Source organism: Leuciscus leuciscus (genome assembly GCF_965113295.1).
Source record: "Leuciscus leuciscus genome assembly, chromosome: 14".
Lineage (NCBI taxonomy): Eukaryota > Metazoa > Chordata > Actinopteri > Cypriniformes > Leuciscidae > Leuciscus > Leuciscus leuciscus.
This window is the reverse complement of record NC_138738.1, coordinates 39,623,725-39,637,171: the sequence shown is the minus strand read 5'-3', so window position 1 is coordinate 39,637,171 and position 13,447 is coordinate 39,623,725. Positions and strand designations below refer to the sequence as shown.

Genomic DNA, 13,447 nt, shown 5'->3' with positions numbered 1-13,447 from the left:
TAAGTTTATTAAATTCATTCACAATATGTACACATTCATTACTGATCTTATGCCTAATTCAGGGCCGTAGACAGGGCTTTAAAATCAAAGAGGTCCTAAATTTGAGGTTGTTGTTGTTGTTAGGGAGTTCAATTTTTTATTTCACTGATGTGCATTTCAAGATGTTTGAAGGGCAAAAAAAAGTATAAGAAATAGCTTTAAAACCATGTTAGCGGGCAGTAGATTATTTGTCAATACCTTCTCTCTCCTCATTTATCTCAGTCTCCTCATCTTGCCCTGTGTCTTCCCCTCCTAAGCTGAGCACGCACACACACACATACCCTGAGGGCGCCTACTCTAGCCTGTTAGTCCTCTAAAATTGTATGTAACATTGAGGAAATGCAGAAATGATTTAGAAACGGACAACAGCAGCTATATAGAAAGTATGTTTTTTTTGTTGTTTTTATTGTTGGTTTTTATCTCTTTTATCGTGCTGCGCCCAGCGCCCCTATGCGCGCAAATAGCGCATACACACTTTTTGTGCCACTGGCTGGCTATATCTAACAACGTTTATTTATTTATTTTAATAGAATGGAAGCCACTCGTTTTATTACAATAAAAAGTTTTCTGCAGTGTTTTTCAATGCGTCCATGTGACAAAGCCATTTTTCAGTTTGTACTTGTTTGTTTCGGAGTGTAAATATGAAATAATTCTTTGATGTGAGCTGGTTGAGAAATTAATAAATATTAATTAGCTCATGCACGTAATGTCCACTTTCTCGAGCGTAAAGGTACGTAACTTAATTAATATTCATGAGCCAACGTCCAGCTGTGGTTCAGTTGCTAAGCAACGACATCGAGTTTCAGACACAAACGAGTTTCAAACTAACTTACTGGCGGTGTTACACAGTTAGAGACAGAAATCTTTATTTAAACCTTTATAAAATAATAACTATAAATAATAAAAATGCCTGGCGTCAATAAGCAAGCTATTCAGCGAAATGTTTCCGAGCTCCAGCGAAAAATTCTACTTCTGGGTAACTTAAGTTTTTTATTACAGATTTCGCCAATTAAGCTGAAACAGTTAACGTTAACTTAAAACCTGCTTAAATAGTCAGTAATATTGCGGCAGTAGTGGAATAATGAGTATTTCAATTGTTTTCTTAATATTTGCTCTTATTAATAATGTATTCTCAAGGATGGCAATGTTGTGTTGTAATGTCAGCCTGGAGTTATTATATAGCAAAGTTGCTTCTATAGCTGTTTAATACATTTATATTACCTTTAAATTGAATAAAGAGCTCAGTAAAATTGTCTACAGAAAGTTAATATTGCATTAATTAAACCCAACTTCGCATGAATGTTTCTCTCTGTCCACTAGAGAGAGAAAGAAGCGCGAATTTTGAAAGCTCTCAGTCTGTCATCGAGAAGAACAGAGAAACCATCTGGCAGCTGAAACATGCGAATGAAAACATGCGCAAGAAACTGGCTGAGGTCAGACATTATGAACACACACACATATGTAATGTTAAAACATATCCATATCATTTAAGTCACGTTATAGCTGTATTTGATGCATATCTTGGTCTTGGTTGTTCCAGGGAGAGGAACAAGTAACCAAGGATGTTTTTCAAGACCGTGGGATGGAGAATGAATCATTTAGGAACATGCCTGTTAAGGTGAGGTTAAATGAACCTTTATATCAGTTATTTAAAAACCTTTTTCCACTTCTTTCACTTGTACTATCCAGTGGTTACAGAATCACCTGCATATCAGTTGTGGTTGACAGTCATTTTTGTTGTGCAGTCGGCTCTGACGGTGCTGGAGAAGGAGGTTTGTGATAAAGCGAAGAAGCTGAATGCTTTGAAACAAACCACTGACACACAGAGGCAGCGTTTGGAGGAGTTGAAGCGCCAGTACGAGAGCATGAAGCCTCTGCCTGACAACCAGGAACTAGACGAGGAAAAGGTAGAAATTGTCTCTTTTTTTTATTTTGAATGAACACTGGTGAATCTTACAATTTAAGAATTGTCCAGGTTTCCTCCCAAAATCGAAAGGAAAAAAAGCAGTAAGAATATTGAGCCTTTTTTTCCAGTCAAATCATTTTTGTCCCAATTTCTCCTTACTGTAATTACTGTAAACCATGCCCACAGTTTTATTATCACCATTATTATTATATAATCTAAACAATTCACGAGAATACGATTTTTTTGCACATCATAATGAGAATTAGAGTAAAGAAGGGAACTCTGCCATAAGTTTCCCTAAGTGGTCATTCTTCCATTGTAAATGCTCTTCTTCCTTCTCTCAAGTCTTTCGTCTTCCCCTCTGTCTTGATTAGTGGGAAGCAGAGTGTTTAGCCACCCTGTATCGATGAGCACAATTAAATATGTTAATTCAAGCAAGAAAATGAATGAACTTGTGTGCTTGTTTTATAGAAATTGCGCATTCTGGAAAACAGATTGGAGGAAGCGCAGCTGAAACGTCATGAAGCAAAGAACGTAATGCGAGGATACCTCAAAGAGAAGGACAAACTACAGGTATCTGAGAAAGAACAGATGAACTGGTTCATGTACAGACTGACACAGCACACACACATAAACCCACACAGATGTGTATTATAAAGCATGATACCCCATATATTTAATGTTGAAAATTTAAGCAATCCAATGTATCCAATGACACTCATCCATACCATTCAAAATATATTCTTATTCTTATAATAATCATAAATGTTTCTTGAGCACCAAATCAGCATATTAGAATGATTTCTGAAGGATCATGTGACACTGGGAATGAGGAATGGCTGCTGAAAATTCAGCTTTGATCACAGGAAAAAATTACATTATAAAATAGATTAAAATACAAAACAGTTATTTTAAATTGTACAGGTGTGCATAAGAGACTTCTTTCATTAAAGGGTTAGTTCAGCTAAAATTGAAAATTCTGTCATTAATTACTCTTCATCTTCGGAACACAAATTAAGATCTTTTTTATGAAATCTGAGAGCTTTCTGTCCCTCCATTGACAGCTACGCAACTACCACTTTCAAGCCCCAGAAAGGTAGTATAGACATCATTAAAGTAATCTTTTACAAATATTTAAAAGAAATATTCTTAATATTCTAATATATAATAATATTAAATATTGCGAAAAAAACAAACATAATTTACCACCTTATTTACAAAATATTAATCTCCAGCATGCGTTCATGCAACAACAACACACATGCGCCACGGTGCTTTTTCGGGGATTACTTATTCCCTTTCTGGGGCTTGAAAGTGGTAGTTGCATAGGCTGTCAATAGAGGGACAGAAAAATATCTTCATTTGTGTTCCGAAGATGAACGAAAGTCTTATGGGTTTGGAACCACATGAGGGTGAGTAAATAATGACAGAATTTTCAGTTTTGGGTGAATAATCCCTTTAAGATTAAAACTCTTAGCGACCCCAATCTTTTGAACAGCATCATGGTAAATAAACATTTATGATTATCCTCTTATTTGTTTCTTCAGGGAGACAGTTTTACATTTCAGCCACGGCTGGACAGGATGGAGGCAGAGATCCACCGGCAGACACAAGTGCTCAAAGAACTGCAGGTCACGAACGGTGACGCTCACTTCTCAAAGGATGCAGCCATGGTAAAGACAAAGCATTTAATAAATGATTAAAAAAAATGGGTAACACTTTATTTTACAGTGTCCTTGTTACATATGTTACATGTACTTACAATAGTATTAACAGTTAATTATGCATAATTACATGCAACTAACCCTCAACCAAACCCTAATCCTAACCTTATAGTAAGTACTTGCACTTAATTAATATTACTCAGTACTTAAATATATAATTACACTGTAACAATGACACCGTAAAATAAAGTGTAACCAAAAAATGTAATGAGATAATAAAGCAAGCATACGTGTAAGTGTGCCATGGTAAAGGTTGTGCAAGTAATGCTTCTCGTAAAGAGTAGGGGTGTAACTCCGGTGTCCTGCACAAATTCCCTCCATTGGCCTTTATCAATCATGGCCTACGAATAAGAATCCTCATGCTTTCAATTGGCTTTATCACTCTCTCTCCTCTCCACCTATAGCTGGTGTGTGGTGAGCGCACTGGCGCCATTGTTCTGACAGTGGATGCTGCACACTGGTGGTGGTTGAGGGGAGAGCGCTCTATAAATGCCTCATTTCATTAAGATGTGTGTGTGTGTGTGTGTGTGTGTCCAGGCTGAGCTGCAGCTTCAGGACGAGAAGGTGTGCAGAGAGCGCAGAAGGCGAGAGAAAATCCTCTCCCTCTACAAGAAGCAGCAGGAGGAGAGGATTGCTCAGGCAAAGGAGAGGAAGAGAAGAGCGAGCATCATCCATCACACATCAGATAACAATGTAATACTCTAATAAGCATAAAGATATGTGTGTCATACTAATAGCACTTCTCATGTGAAGTGCACAGGAGACTGGACTCGCAATTGATGTTAATAGAGCTTTGTGTTAGCATGCTGCAAAGCTCACAACAATAAAATAAAATAGACAATTCAACTATTTATAAGTATATACACTTCCGGTCAAAAGCTTGGAATAATTACGATATTAAGTCTCTTATGCTCACCAAAGCTGCATTTATTTGATGAGAAATAAAGTAATGTTGCGAAATATGTTATTACAATTTAAAATAACTGTTTTCTATTTAAGTATATAATTTATACCTGTGATGCAAAGCTATATTTTCAGCATCATATACAGTCTTCAATGTCACATGATTCTTCAGAAATCATTCTAATATGGATTTGGTGCTCAAGTAACTTTTCTTATTATTATCAATGTTGAAAAATAGCTCCCCGACGAGCTGAGCAGCGAGGCCAACGCAGTAGAAGAAGTGGAAGCCATCTCTCCTTTTGAGGAAGCTTTCCAGCAAATCAGAGAGGCCACTGGAGTCACAGACCCACGGGTGAGGACACACAACACAACATTCAACTGTTTTCAGTGTGTTAGGGGAGTAACAGTTTAGGACACAAGGACCAGATGTTTGAAAGAAGACCCCGGAGTCAGAATTATAATAAATTAAAGAAAAGTTTTACTGAAGATAGTTTGCAGTTTCATCAGCAGAAGTTCAGCTTCAAGACTCACACAGTAGTTCGTAGGCCGCCCCACTTACAGTTACAAAGATCACAGCAGTTATATCCTACACCACACACACACACACAGCAGTTATACCCTTCACCAAGGTCTAAGCTACGTCCTTTACTCAGGTTGCAGTTTCTGATTGGCTAAGAAATAGATAAACATAGTAATTTTCCACACATATACATATAGACGGAAGCATATCTCTATCGATTATGCCGCTAAGTTAGACGCGTCGTGACCTTCCAGGTCACAGATCTGCATTGCTGGGCGCCAGCATGTCCAGAACAATAACTCAGTCAATCTCCAATAATGCCAGTGGTTCCTTAACCTGTAACCAAGAAGACTAACACACACACACACCGACACACAGCTTCTCTAAGGTTGGATTTGGCCAGGCTCTAACTATAAACAGGAGAGTCCTCTCAAAACATCAAGATAATGCATTCTTTCTCTCAAGGAGAGCTACACTTTAGTCTAACTGGAAAGTAAGGCTTTAACAAAGAAATGGTCCCTTAAACTATTGGCTTCAATGACCCCTATATGTTTTAACACGTTGAAGACCTTTCTCAAACACAAAACAAATCCATATTTCATTTCTGGAAGCCGGGCTAAATGAGCAAGCACTGTTACTGCATTCAGATATCAAACACAGACATTAAAGAATACATGAAAAGAACATTTCAGTAATCACACTGGTAACTTCAATAACAAAGTAAAATCCCCAGAGAAGTCTTTTAACTCATTTGATATTTAGAAGGAAAAATATTGATTAATACCTTGATTATAATCACTCATTACATATACATTGAAGTATATGTAATGCCCCCCCCCCCCCCTTCAAGTGTATATAGATTACTCCTTGTTAAGCAATGTTTAGTCTGTTCTTGTGTTAAGCAATGTGTATTCCTGATTTCTCTTGTAATAGGAACTAGTGGGCCTGTTTATCTCTCGGAGAAAAACACAGGAACGTTTGGAGAAGATGAAGGCAGAAAATGAGAGTTTGCTGCTTCCACTGAAGGAAGAGAGGAATATGCTTCAAACTCAGCTTCAGGATATGAAATTCTCAGGAGAAACTGAACTCTCAAGGTAAGAGCAGACATTGTAGACAGTGTGAATATGATATCACTTCACATTCTCTGTTATTGTGACTGAATAGTAACATAACATTATTGTCCTCGGTCAGCTCTCTGCAGGTTTGTGAGCTTCAGCAGCAGCTTGAGCAGACGCAGCAGCGCCGTGATGCAGCTAAAGATCGTCTGTACGGACTCAAACATCCACTGAACGCTGCCAAAGCAGGAGTGAAGCACCTCAGTGAAAAACTTCAACACATACCACTGGTACTAATGAATCTTGTCAAATACATAAACCCCCTGGTTTCAGGGTAAATTCAACCTAGGGTCCTTTGCACCATGACCTCGAGCCAACATGGTCATGGCCTTTTTATTTTATTTTATTACATTTTAAAAAGAAGCCTTTTTCTCTTGGTCGAACATTATTAAAGTTAGAGCTTATTTAAAGATATCAGCCGAATGGCTTAGTGCAGGCGCTAATGGACCCAAGGTTTTATCTCGTAAATTACCGCACTAATAATGCCCGGAATGGTACCAAACTTCTACAGTGGTACCAAACTTCTACAGTAGTACAAATAGGTTCTGTACTCATAAAACAAGGCATTGTAAAGTTTGTGAGTACATCAGGAGTTTATTTAAATAACATTTGCCTGATGGCTTGTGCTACCGCTAACCCGGAAGTCGAGGTCACTTCCGTGATTTGGGAAAAGCCCATAAAAGTCCCTAATCCCTAATTTTATGAAGTGATGAGAATACTTTTTGTGCGCCAAAAAAACTAAATGTCAACTTTATTCAGTCATTTCTTCTCTTCTGTATCAGTCTCCGACGCGCGTTCACGAGAGCACCACGACGCATGCGCGGCCTCGCGTGCATCTTCCTCTGCTTGTAGGTTATATGTCAGAACGCCAGCTGCTGCGTCATTTCCACACACACACACACACACACATGCGTCGTGATGCTCTCGTGAACACGCGTCGGAGACTGATACATAGTATAGGTAGTGTATTTGAATGTTTTGTTTTTTTTGTTGGTAAAATTTAGTAGAAACTGCATAAGAAAAATTCATTAAGTGTCCAGGGATGTTTTCTCTGTAGTTAGTGATTGAGGAAACGTTTTTACATTCAAACGATGCATGCATGAAATGTCTGAGCATTTCTGTTGGTCTCTGGCAGATGAAGGGTCCGACACCACAGCTGCCTCCAGACTCAGAGGAACAAACACTGCAGCTGTTGTCTGAGGCTGAGCAGAAACTGATGCTGCTGAAGGAGGAACTAAAGGGCAAAGATCTGGCAACCATCCTGAAGGAGATAGAGGAAGAGGAGGTGAGGAACAATGATTAGTCAAGTTGCTGTTATTGTATTTTGGCTTGTAGAAGATTTGTAACTAGTGAAACATTGACTGTTTTGTTTACTTTAGGAATATATGTCATATTTTACTTTTTTGGAAGTTGTAAAATAACGCTTTCTAATATTACTAATATGTTGTTTATTTCATGACCCTTTGCAGTTCCTTGCCAAGATAGCAGAAGATCTACCCAAGTTTAACACGCGCATTCTGTTCCGTGAGGACCAGAAACAGGACTCTTTTGATGGTAAGACACTAGCTCATATCACCATGGAATCTCATTTCTGCCACATAAGAAAAAAATCATGCTTTGGTGAAATACCAAGTCATAATTATGAGATAAAAAGTCTAAATGTTTTATCACAATTATGATTTTTTTTCTATAACTTTTTGTTTTCATTTAATCTTTTTATGTTATAATTTACTTTTTATATTTTAATTAAAACTTTTTGTAATTGTGACTTTTCCTGACAATTAAAATTTTTATGCCATAATTGACTTTTTATCTCATAATTTCAACGCTTTGTAATACTTATGACTTTTCTTGATCATTTAAATTTGTTATGCCATAACTGACTTCTTATCTCATAATTATTGCTTAATGGCAGAAATGGGCTTCCATGTGTCCTATATCTGAATTAAGCTTTTTGGGGCGTGAAGTCACACATATCAGGGTATTTATATAGTAAAAAAAAACTCCTCAATAAAAAATCCTACTTGATATATTTACAAATTATTTTTAGCTTGAAAAATATATTTTATCATTCATCGAGGTATAAATAAAATATGCTATTAGTTTTTACTTGATGGTTACACCACATGACATTTGTCAAATTTAAACTTCTTGTTGAACATAAAAGCCATATGAAATCAACACGGATACAAAGATTACATACAGTATATCTAAGAACTTGGCATACTGTATGTGTTTAAAACTTTTTTTCCCATTATACTTCTTTATCTTGGGCACTCTGATTTTCATTTTGCACCAGTGATTACTGATTTGTGAACTTGGAAAGCTCTTGACCAGGAACGGCCATGTGTTTTTTGATGTACACAGTTCAAAAGCTCCCTCTTATCAAGATGTTCACCTGTGCTGTTCTGATTTAGTTCCATTCCTTAATCTGTACACTGTGTGGAAGTTAAAGCTCACCCTTCTGTTGTACAGAGTGGTGGTGGATTTGTTAATGTCTCAAAGGCCAGATCACGTTTACGTGTGATTGTGTGTGTGACTGAGAGACTGGCCTACTGGTACATGGGAACTATGAATGCTGTTGATCCATATGGAACAATAACAGAACTATTACGTTTAGCAGACAGAGCTGACACACACCTTACACACCTGCATGTCTTTTCTGTCAACAGATGAGGACAACAGGAGCAATGATGAGGATGTCATCACTCGTGTGATGCTGAAGCAGCAGCCTCAAGCATTCCAGGGGTGTTTGGCTTGAGGTCATGGTGCAAAGGACCCTGGGTTGAATTAATCTTAACCATCCCTTTAATTTCATGAAGAATACTTTCTGTGCCCCAAAAAAAACAAAATGTCAACTTTATTCAGTAATTTCTTCCCTTCTGTATCAGTCTCCAACGCACATTCACGAGAGCACCACGACGCATGCGCGACCTCGCGTGCATCTTCCTCTGCTTGTAGGTTATATGTCAGAACGCCAGCTGCTGCGTCATCACCACACACACACGTGTCGTGGTGCTCTCGTGAACGCGCATCGGAGACTGATACATAGTATAGGTGTTTTAGAATGTTTTTTTATTTTATTTATTTTTTCGAAACTGCATAAGAAAAATTCATTAAGTGTCCAGGGATGTTTTCTCTGTAGTTAGTGATTAAGGAAACGTTTTTACATTCAAACGATGCATGCATGAAATGTCTGAGCATTCCTCTTGGTCTCTGGCAGATGAAGGGTCCGACACCACAGCTGACTCCAGACTCAGAAGAACAAACACTGCAGCTGATGTCTGAGGCTGAGCAGAAACTGATGCTGCTGAAGGAGGAACTGCAGGGCAAAGATCTGGCAACCATCCTGAAGGAGATAGAGGAAGAGGAGGTGAGGAACAATGATTAGTCAAGTTGCTGTTATTGTATTTTGGCTTGTTGAAGATTTGTAACTAGTGAAACATTGACTGTTTTGTTTACTTTAGGAATATATGTCATATTTAACTTTTTTGGAAGTTCTAAAATAACGCTGACTAATATTACTAATATGTTGTTTATTTCATGCCCCTTTGCAGTTCCCTCGTCTCGGTTACTAACGTAACCTCGGTTCCCTGAGATGAGGGAACGAGAATTGCGTAAGGCTAGCTTACGCTATGGGAAAACTCCTTTTCTCGAGAATATTGAAGCCAAATCTTTAAAACGCAGTGCAGCTGCACAGCATACACAGATAAACAGCGAGTACGGTCATTGGCTGTGCTGCGGCAACTGCACAAATCTATGGCGAGGCAGCTCAGACGCACAAACCAATTCCAGGTTATAAAACCTCATAAATGTGGACGGCGAGGCCCAGCCTGTCACCGCACAGATATCTTCAATGGGTATTCCACTTGACCAAGCCCAAGACGAGGCCATGCCTCTCGTGGAATGAGCTCTGACGCCTAAGGGGCAATGAAGGCCCTTAGACTCATAAGCCAGCGCGATAGCATCAACTATCCAGAGCGATAATCTCTGCTTTGAGACGGCGAGCCCCTTGGTGCGGCCGCCAAAGCATACGAAAACTGTTCCGATTGTCTGACTGAGGCAGAACGCTCCAGATAAACTCTGAGAGCCCTGACGGGACAGAGTAAATTCGCGTCTCTTTCATCCTCTGGTGAGGAAAGAGCTGCGAGTGAAATAACCTGTGCTGTGAACGGAGTCGAGAGCACTTTAGGAATATAACCATGCCTTGGCTTGAGGACGGCTCTGGAGTCGTTAGGCCCAAACTCAAGGCAGGACGCGCTCACTGATAGCACATGTAAATCACCCACTCTCTTGACTGAAGCGAGCGCCAGAAAAAGAGCAGTTTTGAGCGAGATGTGCTTCAGGTCCGCAGACCGAAGCGGCTCAAACAGGGCACCCTTCAATGCTTCCAGGACCGTGGAGATGTCCCAGATAAGCACAGAGGGGGGTCGCGGAGGGTTTAGCCTCCTTGCCCCTTTAAGGAGCGCACGATGAGGTCGTTCCTTCCTAGTGATTGTCTGGCCACAAGAGCATGAGATGATGTTATGGCCGCCACATATACTTTGAGCGTGGAGGGGGTGCGACCCGCGTTCAAGAGCTCTTGCAAATAAACCGAGTGCACTTGGTACTTCGCATGAGTCGGGGTCCAGGCTCCGTGCTGCGCACCAGCCAGAGAACACCACCCATTTCTGAGCATAGAAGTGCCTAGTTGAGGGCGCTCTTGCTTCAGTGATGGTTTGTAGCACCCTATCCGGGAGACACCCGGGTACCCGTTGAGGGGCCATACATGAAGGGCCCATAAGTCGTGACGGAGATTTATGGGCCCTTCATGCTAAAAAGCATCACTGAAGCAAGAGCGCCCTCAACTAGGCACTTCTATGCTCAGATATGGGTGGTGCTCTCTGGCTGGTGCGCAGCACGGAGCCTGGACTTTACTCATGCGAAGTACCAAGTGTACGCGTTTTTTTTGCAAGAGCTCTAAGACGCGGGTCGCACCCCCTCCACGCTTATGGCGGCCATAACATCATCTCACGCTCTTGTGGCCAGACAATCACTGGGAAAGAACGACCTCATCGTGCGCTTCCTTAAAGGGGCAAGAAGGCTAAACCCTCCGCGACCCCCCTCTGTGCCTATCTGGGACCTCTCCACGGTCCTGGAAGCATTGAAGGGTGCCCCGTTTTGAGCCGTTCGGTCTGCGGACCTGAAGCATCCTGCCTTGAGTTTGGGCCTAACGACTCCAGAGCCATCCTCAAGCCAAGGTATGGTTATATTCCTAAAGTGCTCTCGACTCCGTTCAGAGCACAGGTTATTTCACTCCCAGCTCTTCCCTTCACCAGAGGATGAAAGAGACGCAAATTTTCTCCGTCCCGTCAGGGCTCTCAGAGTTTATCTGGAGCGTTCTGCCTCATTCAGACAATCGGAACAGCTTTTCGTATGCTTTGGTGGCCGCACCAAGGGCCTCGCCGTCTCAAAGCAGAGATTATCGCGCTGGATAGTTGATGCTATCGCGCTGGCTAATGAGTCTAAGGGCCTTCATTGCCCCTTAGGCGTTAGAGCTCATTCCACGAGAGGCATGGCCTCGTCTTGGGCTTGGTCAAGTGGAATACCCATTGAAGATATGTGCGGTGGCAGGCTGGGCCTCGCCGTCCACATTTATGAGGTTTTATAACCTGGAATTGGTTCGTGAGTCTGAGCTGCCTCGCCATAGATTCGTGCAGTTGCCGCAGCACAGCCAATGACCTTACTCGCTGTTTATCTGTGTATGCTGTGCAGCTGCACTGCGTTTTAAAGATTTGGCTTCAATATTCTCGAGAAATGGAGTTTTCTCATAGCGTAAGCTAGCCAGGTAAGCTAGGTTACGTTAGTAACCGAGACGAGGGAACTGCAAAGGGGCATGAAATAAACAACATATTAGTAATATTAGTCAGCGTTATTTGACAACTTCCAAAAAAGTTAAATATGACATATATTCCTAAAGTAAACAAAACAGTCAATGTTTCAATAGTTACAAATCTTCAACAACCCAAAATACAATAACAGCAACTTGACTAATCATTGTTCCTCACCTCCTCTTCCTCTATCTCCTTCAGGATGGTTGCCAGATCTTTGCCCTGTAGTTCCTCCTTCAGCAGCATCAGTTTCTGCTCAGCCTCAGACATCAGCTGCAGTGTTTGTTCTTCTGAGTCTGGAGTCAGCTGTGGTGTCGGACCCTTCATCTGCCAGAGACCAACAGAAATGCTCAGACATTTCATGCATGCATCATTTGAATGTAAAAACATTTCCTTAATCACTAACTACAGAGAAAACATCCCTGGACACTTTTTACTGAATTTTTTTTATGCAGTTTCTACTCAATTTAAAAAAACAAAACAAAAGAATCAGTCTCCGACGCACGTTCACGAGAGCACCACGTGTGTGGTGATGACGCAGCAGCTGGCGTTCTGACATATAACCTACAAGCAGAGGAAGATGCATGCAGGTCGCGCATGCGTCGTGGTGCTCTCGTGAACGCGCGTTGGAGACTGATACATAATATCAACTGTGTACATCAAAAAACACATGCCAGTTCCTGGTCAAGAGCTTTCCAAGTTCAAAAACCAGTGATCACTGGTGCAAAATGGAAATCAGAGTGCCCAAGATAAAGAAGTATAATGGGAAAAAAAGTTTTAAACACATACAGTATGCCAAGTTCTTAGATATACTGTATGTAATCTTTGTATCCGTGTTGATTTCATATGGCTTTTATGTTCAACAAGAAGTTTAAATTTAACAAATGTCATGTGGTGTAACCATCAAGTAAAAACTAATAGCATATTTTCTTTATACCTTGATGAATGATAAAATATATTTTCAAGCTAAAAAGTTTTTTTTTTACCATATAAATACCCTGCAATGTGTGACTTCACGCCCCAAAAACCTTAATTCAGATATAGGATACATGTATGGAAGCCCATTTCCGCCATAAAGCAATAATAATGAGATAAGAAGTCAATTATGGAATACAAATTTTAATTGTCAGGAAAAGTCACAATTACAAAAAGTTTTAATTAAAATATAAAAAGTCAATTATAACATAAAAAGATGAAATTAAAACAAAAAGTTATAGAAAAAAATCATAATTGTGACAAAACATTTAGGGCCCTATCTTGCACCCAGCGCAAGTGACTTTGTACACCGACGCATGTATCATTCCTATTTTGCACCCGCGCAAAGCGCGCTTTTCCCTCCACAGAAGCACGTCGCTAAACTAGGGAATGAA

General features: G+C 40.3%; 2 protein-coding genes across 2 annotated transcripts in view; both read left to right on the top strand.

Moving 5' to 3' along the window:
• The first annotated feature begins 877 nt into the window (after positions 1-877).
• Positions 878-2,210, top strand: LOC309473970 (outer dynein arm-docking complex subunit 3-like). The gene is made up of 4 exons (XM_082136264.1): positions 878-1,015; positions 1,360-1,472; positions 1,580-1,657; positions 1,785-2,210. The coding sequence occupies exons 1-4, from the start codon at positions 946-948 to the stop codon at positions 1,977-1,979; spliced, it is 456 nt and encodes a 151-aa protein (XP_081992390.1). The 5' UTR covers positions 878-945; the 3' UTR covers positions 1,980-2,210.
• A 1,122-nt stretch (positions 2,211-3,332) lies between these two features.
• The window catches only part of LOC309473954 (outer dynein arm-docking complex subunit 3-like), an 82,923-nt gene continuing 72,808 nt past the window's right edge, over positions 3,333-13,447 (top strand). Inside the window, exons 1-5 of the mRNA XM_082136246.1 lie at positions 3,333-3,618; positions 4,207-4,362; positions 4,811-4,924; positions 6,026-6,186; positions 6,284-6,441. Coding sequence (XP_081992372.1) covers positions 3,529-3,618; positions 4,207-4,362; positions 4,811-4,924; positions 6,026-6,186; positions 6,284-6,441 — 679 coding nt within the window. The 5' untranslated portion in view covers positions 3,333-3,528. The remainder of the gene's footprint in view (positions 3,619-4,206; positions 4,363-4,810; positions 4,925-6,025; positions 6,187-6,283; positions 6,442-13,447) is intronic.